Source organism: Coenobita brevimanus, chromosome 67 (genome assembly GCF_032717465.1).
Source record: "Coenobita brevimanus isolate Jiangsu-jjx chromosome 67, ASM3271746v2, whole genome shotgun sequence".
Taxonomy (NCBI): domain Eukaryota; kingdom Metazoa; phylum Arthropoda; class Malacostraca; order Decapoda; family Coenobitidae; genus Coenobita; species Coenobita brevimanus.
Genome location: NC_137020.1, coordinates 31850864 through 31868774, shown reverse-complemented (window position 1 = coordinate 31868774; position 17911 = coordinate 31850864). Strand labels below are relative to the sequence as shown.

The following is a 17911-nucleotide window of genomic DNA, read 5'->3' as shown; positions in this document are numbered from 1 at the left end:
GCTAAAACAAAACAGTTCTGGTGTTGAGACTAGATAGTTTTACCTATTTTTTTAAAATAAAAGAAAACGAATAATTTTTAAGGGAAACTTTGGAAAAAAATGTTCAGTGCTTAGTAATCCTCTTGAAAAATGTCTCTTCCATTCTTGCCACGACTTTCAAAATACTTCCACATCAATCACATATATTATCTCATTTTTCTTGTTACCACAAGTTCTTTCTTGGTGTGGGATTTACATTTACAATGATGAACATTTTAGGTTTAATACAGTACTGATGTATGTTTACAAGACTTTTATAGCTACATACTATACTATCCGGTAAAAATTAAAGTGCATTTATATATCTATATCTATCTACCTATCTATAAATATGTATATTTTTTCTTCTATGCTGTAGTTAGCTAAAATCTCCATGCTTTTAAAACATGAATCCTAAATACAGTACAGTAGGCTGTATCTTGTAGTGTCCATGAAAGCATCACTGTACAGTATATTATATCATTCATATATTCAGCAAGGAGTAAAAAGTGATTAGCAATATATGGTACAATACATTTATTTAACTGGTCTCATAAAACATTGACAGTTGGTTCTACAGAATTTTCAAATCAGTGTGCACGGCATATGACCCTCACCTTTATTTATACCTTTGAGCACTAGACAGACCACTAATAAAGAGCAAGAAAACAATTAAATGGGTGTATAGAAATTATGTATATGGGTATGATGAAAATGTACAGTAGGCCTACCCATAGACCACTATAAGATAAGACAGGGACACCGTGTAAGGAGCACTGCAAGACTGATATAATATGGAGCAAGCGACCACACCTGAGGTGGGATACTCTTGTCGCACCTACATGGCATGAAAGACGCATACAGGTATAATGACAAACAACAGATGAGGTGCAGATACTCCAGTGGCAGGCAGCGTGTGAACAGTTCCCCCAAAAGCATGAAATGAGGTACTGTATTATTACTGTATACAGTTATGGTAACTGCCAGTCCTACAGTGTCCTTTTTCATGTGTAGCTCGGAGTGCCTGTAATTATAAAAATGGTTGTAAACAATGAACAAATGGCACTCATATTTGGAAGACAATCTAAAAGACATAATATTATCTTATTGATGGAATATGTTGAGAGGGGAGTAATATGCTGGTGAAAGAGAAAGAAGAGTTTGGGAAAATAAGAGAGATGTATGAGGATAAGGTAGCCTGGAAGCAGTTCTGTCATGGACATCCCTTGTTTGCGGGTTCTCGAGAGGATGCATGGTTTTGGAGAGAGACAACAATGACAAAAATGATGATCACAGCAACAACAACGATGATAATGATGAGGTTGAGTGAGGAGCCATACAAGACGGTGCTTTGTCCTTCATCATACACTGCCATCATTCTGAGCGGTACAGTCCAGGTACCTCTGAACATCATATTCAAAGAGGATGAGGTCGTGGTGATAGATACGCAGGAGGGCCGTTAGCTGATCACGAGACAACTGGCACAGGTAATGGTCTGCCACTTGTTCTGTTGTCATACCATCAGGAGATCTGTTGACAATCCTTGGTGATATCTGGTTTTGTATACCTGCAATAGCATACTTGGGGTAGGATTCTCAATAATTATATTACAGTATTATATATATGGATTATAGTTACAGTATGTCCAAAATGTAGATAAGTCAACTGTTAGGCTTCATCTTAGCCTGGTCAGTATATTGGCCAGTGTATAGTACACATATCATTCACTTCTATTTTTCTTTAAAAAGGTAAATTTAGATTAACTGTGAAATTTATCTGAACCTGAACACTATTTTATAGGTACACGAAGTACTGATATACACAAAAACATTACTGATACTTCTGTCCCTGATAAGATGGTAAAAATAATATTCCCATGTATTTCCTGCATCATATAATGGTGGGTGGGGGAGCTCATCATCCACTCACTTGATGTATTGCTGCTCTTGAGTGGCTGCCCATTCCTCTCTTCCTTCTTTCCTCTTAAGTCCTTCTTCCCTTCTTTCTTTCCTCTTCCTTCTGTCTATGTGTGACTCTAGACTGAGTGACATGCCAAATGGTTTCCTGTACACCAAGAAACCATTTACTATGCTGGGTGGTAACCATACAACCAAATTATGGCGCCTGCTGGTTTAGTGGGTAATTAAGGCACTCCAACCGGATTGAGCCTGTGTCAGTTTATATCAAAGGAGTTGTTGGGGTTTACTGCTCATGTCATGCCACTCACCTTAAATGTCAGGACCAACTTGCCAAGCCCCGGACTCCTATTCTCCTCATGGGACAACACAGGATTAGATGATATGTGTATGTATGTATGTATTTCCTGTATCATATATGGCAACTAATGTAGTAGAAGCTGGTGGCTGCAAACCACCCTCTTTGTCTTTTTGCTAAGATGAGACAATCCCACCACCCAACATTTACATTGCATGCATCCTTGTACCTCCTATGAACTGAAGCATAATGAAATAAAAGAGTTTTGCCCTTGATCTCCCCATCCCAAGTCACTGTGAGAAAATGGTTAAGGATAATGAAGATGATCATCACATGCTTATCGTAAAGTCTACCACCTGTATTCTGAGATCAAATAAGAACGCACCTGAAGTAAAGATGATATAGTTTGAATCTTCCTCCAGTGTTTCAACCTGTGAAATGTAACACAGAAATATGAAATACATTGTTCATACTGTTCCTTTATACTTCAGAGTGCCTACAGTTAACAGTCTATAATTTTCTCCAGCATAACTGAAATTACCTGGATATTCATTTTCAACTCACACAACACTTTTGATCATCTTGTCATGCCCTACACTATTTCCCTTCATGTTCCTTGGCATCCTCTCCTCCATTCATCTTCTATCTCCTCTTTCCATTCACTCCCCTAGCCTTCCTCTTGTTTACAAAAGCTCCCAAAATCTTATGCAGTGAGAGCAACACCGCCTTAACCAAACTATACTTCATTTATTTTACCATAACCCAGGCTTTTCTTTCTCTTCTACAGCTTACTCCTTGTAGCTCAGGGGCAGAAAACGACAATGCTATGGCTCTCCATCTTTTCCATGATACTTCTACGTGACTAGCACCATATTTTAGAGTCAATGTATTGTTACAACACAGCATTCAAGAAGAACAGATGGTAATTTTGGGCCATCTTTTCCTGTCATCTTTTCATTTCTCTGCCTGTCTCCAAGCATCTTTCAGTCTCAGGCTCCTCCATTTCTCTAACTGTTCTCCAGTCCCTCCTCTCTGCATTCATGTCTTCCAAATTCCAGTTCAACTACCAACTCCTCCTCCTCCTTACCTTGACATCCATATTATGCACAATCTCTCCTTGCAGCCACATCATCCAAAACCTCTGCTTTCATCCTTTTGTTCCATGGTATCCACACTATGTACAATCCTTAAGAAAATCCTTGCTATCACAACATCCAACTCCTTGTTATCTGCACCTCTGCATCCACACTACCTCTACTCACAACCTCACCATCAACACCCTCTATTACCATTCCTCCATACCTTGACCAAAACAGTACAATATCATATACCTCCTATCTTCACCCTCTTCTCTCATCCCTGTCTACTTTGGCATCCACACACTCCACAATTTCCTCTAATATCCACAACCTCTGTTCCCATCCACAAACACTGCTCACATCCACACATCCAGCCTTAACTCCCATTCACACTGTCCACAACATCTGCTCCCTTTCCCTCTTACCTTGGCCAATATAGTATAGTTAACCAGACATGGGGTACAGAACTGACTGGCAGGTACCCAATGTTCATCCATGGGCAGCCCCCTCGCATGCCGATCTATGACATACTGCACAAACTGCCGGAAGGAAGGTGGACCAAACTGACCCAGAATGAAGGTACCCAGAGCTTGAAATCCTCGTATGGGGTCGGCAAGTTTGGGGTAAAGGCGTTTCATGGTGCGAGTCTTCTGGAGATAGGTACTTTTCTGGGGTAGGATCTTGTCCCTGTTGGGAAAGAAAATGTGAAAAGAGCCTATATTAGCCTAAAATCAGGGCACCCACCCCACCCATATCTTGGGACCTTTTGGGAAGATGTCTATTCATCCATCACTTTACAACTACATGTACTTCCCAATGACACAAAATAATATTGAAAAAGAATACTGTACATAAAAGAAAATGGATGACAGAAAAACTGGGTGAGTATATAGTATACGTATACAACATAATTGATATCAGTTATGAACAGCATAAATCCAACCAAAAACCACATCAGAGTACCTATAAACTGAAACAATTCGGATGAGAGGATGTCGAGAGATCATGAAGGAGAGAGGTCGAGGAGTGGTGGACAGTACAGCCTGAAGCTCTCCAAGTTTCAGCCTGAGGGTAAATAATATATACTATAGAGGACAGAGGCAGTTATGGTAAAATGATATATAATGCGCAAATCATTAATAAAAAATTATCTTTAGTAGCACTGTTGAAATTTTAATTTATATCACTCTATCACAGAAATTTTCTTCCTTCCTTGAGTGTACTTTATGTTTTAATACTTTCCTCGCAGGATAGTGTCTTTGGGTTTATGGCCATGTTAAAAGTTTGGAGCATATTACATACCACATCCACAATTCTGAGGTGTTCTTTTGGTACAGGAGAATTGTTGTATTGTTTTTGTTTTTTTCATGGAAGTAATGGTTTGTGGGCTCCTGGCCTTTGATTCCTTCTTCTTTGCATAAAAAAAAAAAAAAAAAATAGGCCTAGGGTCATGTCCACACCAAATGCCTGAGTTCTGTATCATTGTAATCCACATAAGGTCTCACCCACACCTGCCGACTTACACTGGGACCATCTCCATGGGTTACAATGATGCAAAACTCCTACCTGGATCTGTCTATGCAAGGAAGCATTTGGTATGGACACAGGCCAACCTAGGGCATTTTTTTTAGTGTCAGAGATATATTACAGCTCACTTCATTCAAGACATCCTCCAGTGAATGGCTAGCCAACAGTCACGTACAGCAGTTGAGGCAGACTTAAACACACTGTACCAAAACAGCCTTGTTCTTGGCCTACCATGTCTTCTCCCCACTTTCAAATTCACTCACACATACCCATTTCACAGCTTTATTCCATTCCTTCTCTCCAACTGCCATCTCACTCACACATACCCTTTTCACCAAAGGCTACATCTATTCTCTCCATCTGTCCATGCCATCAAATCACAGTGACAAAGAAAGAGCTCTGACCTAGGGTATTTCCTATGTGCCAGTGGTAGAGGGTGGCTAGGTTCTCTCAAAAGGTCCTCCTGTGTGTAGCCGGCCAACTGATTAAAGTTCCAGAGCCAGGTAGATGATGCAGCCTTGAACACATTACACCACACCAGCCTCCAGTCCTGATTCACCAGAAACTCATGACTCCTCACATTGTACCCCACACTCGCACGATCTAGCCCAAGGTGCCTGCAGGCCTGGGTGAGACAAGATGAAGTATTATTTATAATGAAAAAAAAAGGGGGTGGGGGGTGGAGATCACACATAAGACTTGCAAGCCTGGGTGAAATGAGGCAGGGAGAAAAGAGAATCATTCTCACAGTTGGCTGATCGAGGATATGATTTCTACAGGCCTGGATAAGTGAGGCTGGGGAGGATAAAGAAACATTCCTAAAGTTAAATGATCAGGTACTATACATGACTTTCACAATCTTAGATAATAAAAGGTACAGAAACATGCATACAGTTGGATGATCTGAACCTCAACACCTACAGGCCTGGATAAGTGGAGATGAGAGAGGATACAGAAACATTCCTAGTCAGATGATCAGGAACAAATAATTCCTACAGTTGGGTTATCAAGGTCATAACTTCAAACTGGTTACCATCCAGTATGAGTGATCTTGCCTGTTGTACCCCTCACCTGGTGCATGTGATGGCGTCGGTGGGCATGAATGGACAACAACTCGTCACTGGCGACCCATGACACAGGTAGGGTTGCATTCTCCACCTACTGGGTCAGGTCAGGTTAGCAAGAATCATAAAACTAAAGTAACTCAAAGTGAGTGAAGGATGTAAGGATATTCAAGGGAAAGCAGGGCATTAGAGAGGATAAAAAAACCTTCTAATATTAAAACTGACATAAGCAAATGTACAGTACTTAGGAGGTATCATACATCCATACACAAACCAACAGGGGAAATAAACATATCTTTCTATCTATTGCCAAACGCCTAAATTCCATAAGGGTTGGCCACAGACAAAGCACCTCCATGTCGCCCTGTCCAATGCCACTTCATTGCTTTGCTCCCAGCTCACACACCCCTCTTTCATATACCTCTCTCCTCCATCCCTCCATCTTATCCTCGGCCTCACCCTCCCTCTACCCCCCTCCACCTCACTCACATACACTCTCCTCGTTTGTCTCTCGCTCTCCCTCCTCTCCACATGGGCAAATCACCTCAGTGTATTTCTCCTAACGCTTTCCATCACATCCACATCCACACCACAGCGTTCCTTCACTTCCTCATTTATCAGTCTGTCTCTCCATGTAACTCCACATGCTCCTCTCAAATAACTCATTTCCACTGCTCTCACTCTTGACTTGTCCTTCCAACAAGGTCCAAACTTCACTTCCATACATTAGAGTTGGTATCACAATACTTTCATTCAGTGATTTTTTAACTTCCATGCTCACTTCCATGTTCCTTTTCACTGCTTTCAAAGAACAGCAACCTTTCTTCCCTGTTGTACCCTTTCAAGCATTTCACCCTCTAATCTTCCATCCTTACTCATCACAGCACCCAAGTACTTAAACACACTCACATTTTCCATTTCCTCCTCATCCAGCCTCACTGTGCATTCAGAGGCTTCATTTCTCTCGAAGACCATAACTTTACTCTTCCCTACATTCACCTTAGATTCTGTTTCTTACACACACTCTCAAACTCATTCACCAAGCCTTGCAGTTCTCTTGTGTCTTCACTTAACAATACAGTATCATCTGCAAACAACAGTACAGGGAGTTTCCAAACACTGCCCTCTCTCGTTACAGTTGCTCCAACATATATTTAATCAGACAAAAGCTCATCCATAATAAAATACAGTGACAGAAGGAAAGTAAACTTTAAAAATAAATGTAAGAGGAATCAAAATGTTGCTGTGACCCGAAGTTCATCCGAACACGAGCTCAGTCGACTCCAGGTTGAAGCTGTCCTTCTCCTGCAATTCAACATCCTACTTTTGAAGGATAGGGAGGGACTAGAGGAACATTTGTACTGTACCATGTATATTAGCACTATTACATGAAGGCATTCCTACCCAGCCATTAGAACATAATATGGTATACAAAACACTTTAAATTGCTTTCAACAAAGTGCAACAAAGTCTCCCTTGTCAGCAAGAATGCAGTCCAGTATGTGCATGGACTTACTGTCATGGGTGCATCAGGAGTCTTTTGAGTGAGGTAGATAGCAGCACATAAGCTCAGCAGCACCGTCCATGCCACAGTACGCACACACGCCCACCTGTTCCCACGTGCTAATCGCATCAAGGTACAACACAACTGGGCAAGCTGTCCAAAAATACTGGGATGAGGTAAAGTGGCTTCACGCGATGTGTGAAGGTTTTTAGGTTCTGCAGTTCATCCACTCCAAGTTGGAGGAGGTTTTCTTCTTCGTGCAGCTTATTTCCTATGGCTAACTGGCAGAATAAAACTGAATAAAGACAGTTAGATACTGCCTTCAGTAATCCATGCACTTCTAGGGTGCTCTCCTATGGTTTTCAAAATCTTTTAGTAACAGCAAGAATAATTGATGTATCTAATCATTTATTCTTGTAACCAACAGATGATATAACTGAGCTTAGGAGATTTTTCAAGCTGAAGGGGCAGGATACAGCCTTCATTAACTCCTTCACTACAAGAGTGCTCTTCCAAGTACTGTATGATCATCAGGCAACGTAGAAAAAACAAAAATTACCTCCTTCAGCTAAATGTATGAGACTCCTGCCTCACAGCTACACTACAACTAGTATGAATTCATTTGAACTCCCAGCTGGTTAAGCCACAATATTAATGCAGTGACTGATAAGAGATAAAAGGGAAGCTACTACTGCTCTGCATATCTGTACATTCCCTGACCTTGGTGTTCTATGACCTACTTTCTATTTTATTCTTATTACTTTTAAACATTTCTAAACAGCAAATAAAGGGTTTCTTTTAACTGGAAGGGTTAGATACAGCCTGCATTAACTCCTTCACAACTAGGGCAATCATAACTTAAAATCATGAACATAACAAAACCAACATTTACCTCTTTAGACTGATTGTATTAAGATTCTTTCCTCACAGCTACACTACAACCACTATGAAATCATTTGGACTCTCACTTTCATATTTTTTCATCAGCTGATTAATGAATGATTTTTAAGCAGCTCAGTCAGTGATAAGAGATAAAAGCTGAGCTGATGTGTTTTGCATGTATCCACACATCTCTATCATGCCGTCCAGTAACATACAGTACTGTACTTATTTACTTTATTTTTAATCCTTTCTGATAATTTTATTCAGCAAAAGATTTTCTTTTTAACCATAAGGGACAGGTAAAGGCTCCATTAACCCCTTCACAGCTATAATTATCTAGATTAAATAAATTCATCTGGTAAAAAAAAAAAAAAAAATCTTAGCCAAAATGGGCAACAACCCCTGCCTCACAACTACAGTGGAATCCACATTCTTGTCAGTTAAGAAGGCTCCCTAGCATTTTTTCCTTACCAGCTTATTTTTACATATTTCTTGTTATTAATCCCTTATGTGCTATTTCTGTCTTCTATGCACAGTAGGTGCTAAAAAGACCAACAACATGCAAGAAAGCAATAGTGTGTTTTATTAAAAGTAACTTGCTAAAGAAAAGGACAAAATAGGGAGACTGCCAGAGACTGAACAACATGGGGAGCCACCATTAGGTGACCAAAGCTGACACATGCAAGCATGCTGATACAATATGAAGGAAAAGGTGGTAGGGAGCTTCTTTACCATCAAGAACACAGATCAATAACCATTATAAATTCATTTGTACATATTCTCAGCCACGTTTTATGTTATCACCTGGTTAATGCATAATACTTCCATTCAGTACTGTAGTTACAGTACTGTACTTTGCTTTCACCTGGCTGAACTAAGCTTCTCCCACAACTTGAAATATGGTGAACTTTAGCTGTGATGTAGGAATGAGTCTCCTTAGTTACTAGAACAGGGAAACTCTCTAATGTGACCACACTTGGCCATCAACCATGCAGAAGGGTCAGGGATTGTTGCCAGGTTAGAGTAAATGCACTATAGCAGACATCTTTCCTAAACTGAACACAAATACCTAGTGTTAGCAAGAGTAAAATAAAAAATACACAGGTACAATAAAATCACTATGAATTCATTTGCACTCACTTGGTTATGGCATAAGGCATAAAACTATAGAACTATACTTTTTTTCACCAATTTTATCCAGGTTTTTGTCTTTTGTAGCTTATTCCATATAGCTTAGTGGCAAAAAAAGACAATACTATGGCTCCATATCACATCCTTTCCATAGAGCTTCTTTTTGACTAGTGCCATATTCTAGTGTTCATCTATTTTTACATTTGAGCATTCAAAATGGAGGTGGCAATTTTAGGTCAAGTTAGAATGAAAAGAATATACTGTAGTACATATCAGTGATTGATAAGTGATAAGAAGCAAATTTGTACCTCTCATGCTTGTCACTATCTTTTTATGAACTCGAGACAGAGAAAGGACTGATAAGATTACAGTAACAGAAACTGGAACAGTGCCACAAATATTAACACATTACGTAACTCACCTGATACTGACGTGAGAGAGTGGAATATGAGTTGGAAAGGGGGGCAGCCAAATGGTTGAGAACAGGGTAACATGGGAGCAATTTGCTTGTGGCCACCCTCTACAAGATTAAGGTGTCTGGTTATAGATAGAAAGATCCATGACTCCGTTTCAGCTTAGTCGAGAGCTAAGTGTAATTAGACTGGAGGGTAAATCTGACTAGTAACCAGGGAGACTCATTCCTACATCTTAACAGAGGCCAAATAAATTTCAAGCAACAAGGACTTAGTATCCTGATTTGTGTGGGTGACATAGATTTGTCAGATGAAAACAAACACACTATTGTACATTCCATTGTAAATCGTCTTCATCCTCATCAATCATAATCATCACCAATCATCATCATCATCAATCATAATCCTCATCAGTTATCATTATCATCATCGCCATCCTAACCTCTTTTTCCCATCTATGGATGAGGTGAAGTAGAATTCAAAAAGTAAGAAAAAAACTGATATAAAGAGATTAACCAAATGTCTGTCCAATGAAGAGGGCCACACTCTCATTCACTCACCATTCAGGCACCTGAAACATCCACCCCACAAGCCCTCTTTAACAATAAAAAATCTGCTAAAAACTACTGTGCTGCTACTGTCAGTTCAAAGTACTGCAATCACATCTTCTGATGGAGTAAAATAAGGTCAGCTACCTACTTCTGTTCAGCTAAGTAATTACAAGTTTGAATTAGTTATACATTATGAATCATCATAATCATAATCATCATCATCATCATCATCACTGTTGTAATCTTTTTTTCCAACATAAGAGTGGGGCTAGGTAGGGTCCAAAAAGGTAGTGAAAGAAAAGGCACAAAAGAGGGAGACTTACCAATATAATGCCCAACGAAATAGGCCAGACACTCAATCACACACCTCTGATTTCTGGTTAAGCATATCAAATCATGGCTTCAAAAGCTATATTTGTGCCCAAAGATGCTAATAATCACAATATAACAAGCATAATCCCTGTAAAAGTAAACAACCATACCAAGATACACAACATGGCAACAACATATAAAGTGGTAACCCATAAAATGCATAATCATCATCACCATCACCATCATCATCATTGTCATCGTCATCATCTAGACCTCTCTTCCCACCAAAGGATGGGGTGGGGTAGGATGCACAGAGCAGTTATTAACCTGACTGTAGGAGAACTAGCAAAAGTCTGCCAGGCTTTATGGGCCATACTTTCATTCATTAAACCATTCCTGCTCACGGAATCCTGACACCATCTCACAGGCAAAATACATAGCAAAAATGCTCTTCATCAGTTTCTACTTAAGATACGTATATTACCTAATATTTCAACAATTCCACATATGCATCTCAATAATAATATCAATAATAATAATAATGTTATGTTGAAACATAAAAAAAAAAAAAATTACAAAAGGAAGAGATACAAAATGGTTATAGGAAATAAATTATCCAGCACTTGTGCTATAGCCTTTCAAAAATGCAGTTCTATAAGAATGATTGATGAACTGTTTGAACTACATTCTTTTTACTCTAACTTGGCTTAAAACTACCACCTATCCAACTTCAATGCAGCAAAGTTGTAATGACAGATTAACACTACAATATAATGCTTGTTGTGAAGAAGTGCCATGGAAAGTAAGTAGAGTCATAGTAGTGTCTTATTCTGCCACTGGGCTAAGTGATATGCCGTAAAAGGACCAAAATTTGGGCCAAGTTAAGGTGAAACGAGTTTAGCACTGGTGTGAACTACAATTATAAAATGCCATAGGCCTACACAGGTACCATGAACCATCAGTCATTAGCTAGTTACAGAACCCACCCTGTATAAAAAATATGGTTTATAATGAACTTACCTACTTAATGAGCAACAAAATACTTTTGACAACTCACAGAGAAGTCAAGACAGTGCATCATCACAGCCTCAGAGAGTATTACAACTCACTCACTTCATCATAATCATCACCCTTCCTCTTTTTTCCTACCAGCAGATGAGGTAAGACAAAGTCTATAAAAAAAAAAAAAAAAATGGAAGAAGTAATCAACAGTACGCCCAATGAAACAAGCTACACACTCATTCACTCAATACTCAAGTCCCTGCAATCCTGGCTCCACCTCATGGGCACACCTTTCACACATAGCATAATAATTACCTATCGGTGTCCAGTAAACAATAAATAAATACAGTAAATAAATAAATAAAATAAAAATAAACAAAAATAAATAAATGTACTGAATTTTCTGTGGCATCATGTGTTACTAGAAAACAAGAAGTTATGGGAACTAAATATACTGGACACAGCCTTCTATTCCTCCCCCCTCTTAACAGCTTGGGAGGGTTTCTAGTACCTTCCTTAGGAATTTATCTTAAACATTACACTGCAGTTTCCCTTTTTATGCTACATAAATCTTTTTAATACTGTATTGAGAAAGGCTGCATAAGGTAAATAACATACAAAAGAAGATTCTGTGCTATAGATAATGCCTTCATGTGGTGGCACTGATGTAATTGGGTGGTTCCACTGCCTGGTTATACAAACATACCACAACTCCCTCACTATCCCCTGAAAGGCAGATAATGGCCTGTAGGAGAAGGGTAACTTTACTCTGTAATCCATTGGGTTCACATTCATATAAGCCTGAGGTTTTAACTGCTGCTACTACTACTACTACTACTTCTACTAATATAAACTGCATATCATACAACAGAATTTCAGTGTGCCACATACAACAAAATTTCAATGTGCCATAGGTCGAAATAAACTTTAAGGAATAGATATTACAAATCCTCATAAGCTGACAAGTATACGAGCACATTCCTCCATTTCCCAGCTCACAACAAATACGGGATGATGGCTCTGCGCTCCTTTGGGTAGTCCTTGAATGTGTCTTGATACCATTTGTGATTCAGCAGTGCAATCTGAACCTGGAAGGAAAATTTATGGGGCTGGGAATATATAAGCAGGTGTTACTGAGCAAGAAATAGGTACACAGGTAGACAGATAGAGCAACAGACAGACATATAGAGACATAGACTGATGAGTCATATTAAATGGACTGACAGATAAGACACTTGTAAATTACAGGTATATGGATCAATATTAGATACACAGATTGAGAGAAAAACAGATATATAATGAGGAAGATACTGATATAAAAAACACAGATACCTTTACAAACAAACATAGGCTGTACCATACACAGATACACATGCAGATGGATCAATTATCAGACACATAAATACAAACATAAACTGAAGACAGGCAGACAAACCATGACATACTGACCTGGTTTGTGATGACCCATACGGTGATAAGTGCCCATCCAGTATGACTCCCCAGTGTAATCAACACTCCAATATATATCCCAATCTCCGCCAACATGTGAGGGCACGACACCCACTGGAACAAACCTCCCACTGGTAACATGTGTCGCTCCTTCCCTTTAGTCCCTGGGTAAAGGAGATAAATATATATATTTTTTACATTATCCCCTCAATCAATGTAGTGCCATCTACATTGAGTGACAACCCAAATGGTTTCCTGGAACCAAGGAACCACTTACCACACTATGTGGTAACTTTATAATCACATATCCCTGTGCCTAGGCAAAAGGGAGTAGGTGGATAGGATTAGTGGTCACCCATACTCTATTTTTAAAGCAACGGCAAAATAACCTCACCAAAGGATGGAGGTAGGGCAAAGAGAACAAGGAAAGAGAATGCACAGAAGAGAGAGAACTAAAAATATTTTGCCAAGTGAAAAGAGGCAGACACTCAATAATTCACCATTTTTTAGTTTTTCCCATCCAACTGCACACTCTTCCTCACCTTGCTTCCTCCTGAGTCCGGCCAGAATAGACAGTGTGTGATGCTGTGCCACAAAGCAAGCAAGACACAGCAGCATCCCCACAGCATGATGCATCTTAACTCCAGTGAAAGGTATGTCAGAGGCTGCAAGAATAACACCAGGTTACTTAACAGAAAGTGGGCATCAAATCATTAACCCCATCACTGCAGCTAAGGCAATGAAAAGTGAGGCTCCTGATGCAGAAATCCACCGAAAAGTTTCCCATTTTCTATTCAATAATTTTCATACACACACACACACAAAGGAAAGAAAAAAAAAAGGTAAACCCTTCTATTTACCTATGAGCACTTCAGTGAATGTCAAGAAGCTCTTATGCTGTCGTAGAGATAAGTGGAAGCAATGTCATTTTTGGTGTTTTTATGCGTTGCTGTAGCTGTCCGTTGTCCTCAGTGACACCCATCATCGCCCACCACCCTTCACTTCACCACTACGCACCACTATACGCGTCACTTAGGTTTGCACTATGGTGTATGTGTCATTTAGCATTTTAATATCATTATTTTACAAACATTATAAAATAAAATAGTGTTATATTGAACACTGAAAAGCTAGTCAGTGACAGTATATACTGTAATGCTAAATTCAACTAAATATATTTATATAGCTTACACAAAACACTTTCATTTTCCAAATATTATATTCACTTACACTTACAGTTTGTTTCTTTCACTTATTTACATTTAAGAAGTCACTTATGTAAGTGACTTATGTGAGTGAGGTGGAGGAGGAGAGAGGGAGGGGAAGGCCAAGGATGAGATGGAGGGATGGAGTGGAGAGGTATATGAGAGAGGGGGATGTGAATTGGGTGGGAGCAGGGCAGTGAAATGGCAGGGGACAGGATGACGTGGAGACGATTTGTTTGTGGCCACCCCGTATAAGGGATTAAGGAGTCTGGCAATAGACAGATAGACAGATAGAGTCACTTTTCTAGAAGTTGACGAGTGTGTGAAAGTCATGGTAGCAGTCCCCCAGACCTGACACTCTAGGCACCATGTTGTTACTTTCCTTTGTACTTATTCACGCCTCCTAGTGTTCATGCAGACATAGCAGGAAGCTAAAATGATGAACTAGCAACCCCAAACGTGAGTGGATGAATACACAAAGCTCTTGGGGAAGAATACTGGAAGCAACTTTTGAAATAGAACTGTGGATTTTAAAAGGAATGCTGCAGTCTGTCGATGGGTCCAATCAGAAGGAATGTAGCAGTTAAGGAGTTAAAACAATAATGATATTTTTTAAAAGGCATTAAATCACTAAAATAACTGTAAAATGATCAGACGCACTCTCACATTAAGACACTGCAAGTATAATTTCAAACAGTGCCATCATACATTACATCATCCAATCCCATCTTGCTCCATATTAACAACAGTACAGATGCCTGGAGCTAGAAAACTCAGTCCTGACATTTAAGGCAAGGGTGACTAGCTTCACTAACCCCTGAGTGCCATTATGTGAGCCATAAACACTCAACCACCCATCAGATGCAAAGGAATTATATGAACCTATGTTTTTCCTAATTTTCATACACCATACTCCTAATCAAACATCATTTCACTGAGCTAAATCCACTGAATGCAATCATGTATTCTCTTACAAATTTTTGCCCCTTTTAGCTTGTTTTATTACGTTAGAGAGTGTTGTGAAGGATTAATGAAGGCTTTATCCAACTTCTCCAGTTTCAGATGACTCTCCTTAGCTGCCTACAACTATCTGGTGGTTGCAACAGGAGCTGCAACCCAAGGCTCATCTGATGCAGCTCGCTACCCTGCTACTAGGGGACAGGGGATGTTTGTATGACCAGGCAGTTCCACCATCTGGCCATATCACTGGCACTATGTGAAGGAGACTTCTCCAGCATTGGTACCAGATGAATTACATATAAGACTACACTATAGTTCATTGTTGCTAAACCCATGTCTGTTTGACAATACAGTACATACACCATGACGGGACCCAGGAGTGAAAAGTGCCACAATATGGAGGCTCTTCATCAGCACCACAGCACTATTGCACAGGGGCCAATACCAACCTTTGCCCTGGAATCCTGGGAACTCAGCCACAAGGAGCACAACACATGCAAGGTAGTGACAGATGCCCAGGATGTAATGGACGAGGTTCATGTGTGCTGAGCTGAACACACTCACACACACAGACTCATACAGACGCCGGTACAGGTGAAACGTGAATAGCACCAGAGCCAGTACTGCTGATGTGCCACTTACTAGAAGAGAAAAAAAAAAAAAAAAAAATCATCATCATCATCCAGACCTCTTTTCTTACCTCAGAATGGGTTGAGGCAGGGTCTAAAGAAAAAGAATAACAGAAAGGGTGAGTTTTATATATATATATATATATACTGCATAGAGAGAGAGAGATACAGTACCATATACCATATATATAAAAGGCCCCTCAGATTCAAAATTTCATACATCTATCCATTCTTCAGTCCAAAATTCCACAGCACTCATATACAGTACTCATATGCCATTATGTCAGAGCTGGTTTATTTTATGACAAAACTAGATCACGCCCACAAACTGCATACTAAGTTCTGAATTTTATGAGTGGTATTTATCAGGTAATGTGTCTCTTTGGCTACAACTGTCTTTCTGTTTTTATCTGACACAACTGGGCACTCCCATGAACTGAATACAACTGCTACTAAGTTGTTGCAGCATGAAATTAATGAGTCTCACTTATCAGGTATGAATGAGTCTCCTTGGTTACTATTCAAACCACCCCTCCAATATGACCACATTTGGCCATCAACTGAGCTGGAAAAGGCTAGAGATCTTTGTCATGTTAGAATAAATACAGGTAAACTATAACAGCTGAAAGAGATTAGGGATTTTTGTCAGGTTTGAATATATATATGCTATGGGAACTGAAAGGTGTTATGGATCTAGATCAGGTTAAAATAAATGTACTATAGCAGCTGAAAGAGGTTAGAGATTTTTGTCAGGTTAGAACAGATACACTATTGTCACCTGTGGCTGTCCTATGAAATGTAGTGAGGATGTCCAGGGCGAAGTCAATATGCAGTGATAGAGGGGAACCATGTCTGTACATCCGCCACATCTCCACTATAGCTATAGTCGCCACCACAGAGGCAAATATGTAGAAGTGAAGGAACCATCTGAAATAATGAAACTGTATGAGGGATTATATAGTGTACTATACAGTACTTACAAAACCAACATTAATGACTTAACCCCTGATGATAATGTCTTGCTTATCAAATTTTTGCTATCACCAGATGGCTCTATTCAGGTTTCAAAGAGAGTTTTTGAGCTGAAGGTGTTAAATACAGCCTTTATTAGCCTCTCCACAACCTGGATCCTTCCCTGTGCCAAGTAAAATTATGTGAGGGCAACAAGAATAAGAAAATGTCACTGGATACTGGAGGCTTAACTTCATAGCTCTTTAACTGATTAAGTATTCAACACAGCAATGAATGACTAAATCTAACTTCATTTACAGCCTACACATCACTGTTACATTACGTATACAGCACGGTACAGTTGCTCCATTAAATTAAAAACATGCAGTTCTTACCTCTTTGGAACTTCCAAATATGACACAAATGCATTCAGCTTGGCCTTATGAGCCGCCTTGCCAAACTTAAAGGCCTGCAAGACAAAATGTGGCAGAATATTCTCCACAGAATTTATTATAGTTCCAATGATGCCAATGACCAATATGCTGCTAATGAAAAACAATTTACTTAGGTTAAAGTCAAAGGCATTAACTGTCTGCCAGAACTCCATAATGAAACCTTTACAATGATTCCGGACCAATAAGACTTTCTCTGATCGTGCTGGATATGTACTGCAGACGCGTTTTAATAATAATAATAATAAAAAAAAAAAATCAATGACAAATATTTCCGGTCTAACAAAACCTTCCACTTTTCTCAGATGAGCTGTCAAAACACTAAATACCGACCGGATCTACTTTTGTTCTTTTACGTAAAAAATATTTATCTTCGAAATAATAAATAATACGTTTAGTAATATTAATCTGAGTATTTTTCAAACACAGCCACCAAAATCAATGCCCTCAAATGCACCTAACATAACTCAGATTTACATAACCAAGGTGTGTGTAAAGAGAGGTGTCATTATCCCCATCGAGCTCTGTAGTAACATATTTTGAAAATGGCTTTTTTCCTATGGACCCT

General features: G+C 39.3%; 2 protein-coding genes across 2 annotated transcripts; both read right to left on the bottom strand.

Annotated features, from left to right (window-relative positions):
• Nucleotides 1-1359: 1359 nt before the first annotated feature.
• LOC145405604 (carbohydrate sulfotransferase 11-like) lies at nt 1360-7535 on the bottom strand. The gene is made up of 7 exons (XM_080276931.1): nt 7419-7535; nt 5910-5996; nt 5243-5463; nt 4275-4376; nt 3737-3998; nt 2618-2663; nt 1360-1585 (listed from the first exon to the last, which is right to left on the bottom strand). Exons 1-7 carry the CDS (start codon nt 7533-7535, stop codon nt 1380-1382), a joined length of 1041 nt encoding a protein of 346 aa, XP_080133057.1. The 3' UTR covers nt 1360-1379.
• A 5109-nt stretch (nt 7536-12644) lies between these two features.
• Nucleotides 12645-17576, bottom strand: LOC145405468 (polyprenal reductase-like). The gene is made up of 6 exons (XM_080276818.1): nt 17287-17576; nt 16719-16867; nt 15761-15952; nt 13689-13811; nt 13147-13310; nt 12645-12785 (listed from the first exon to the last, which is right to left on the bottom strand). The coding sequence occupies exons 1-6, from the start codon at nt 17496-17498 to the stop codon at nt 12693-12695; spliced, it is 933 nt and encodes a 310-aa protein (XP_080132944.1). The 5' UTR covers nt 17499-17576; the 3' UTR covers nt 12645-12692.
• Nucleotides 17577-17911: the final 335 nt, after the last annotated feature.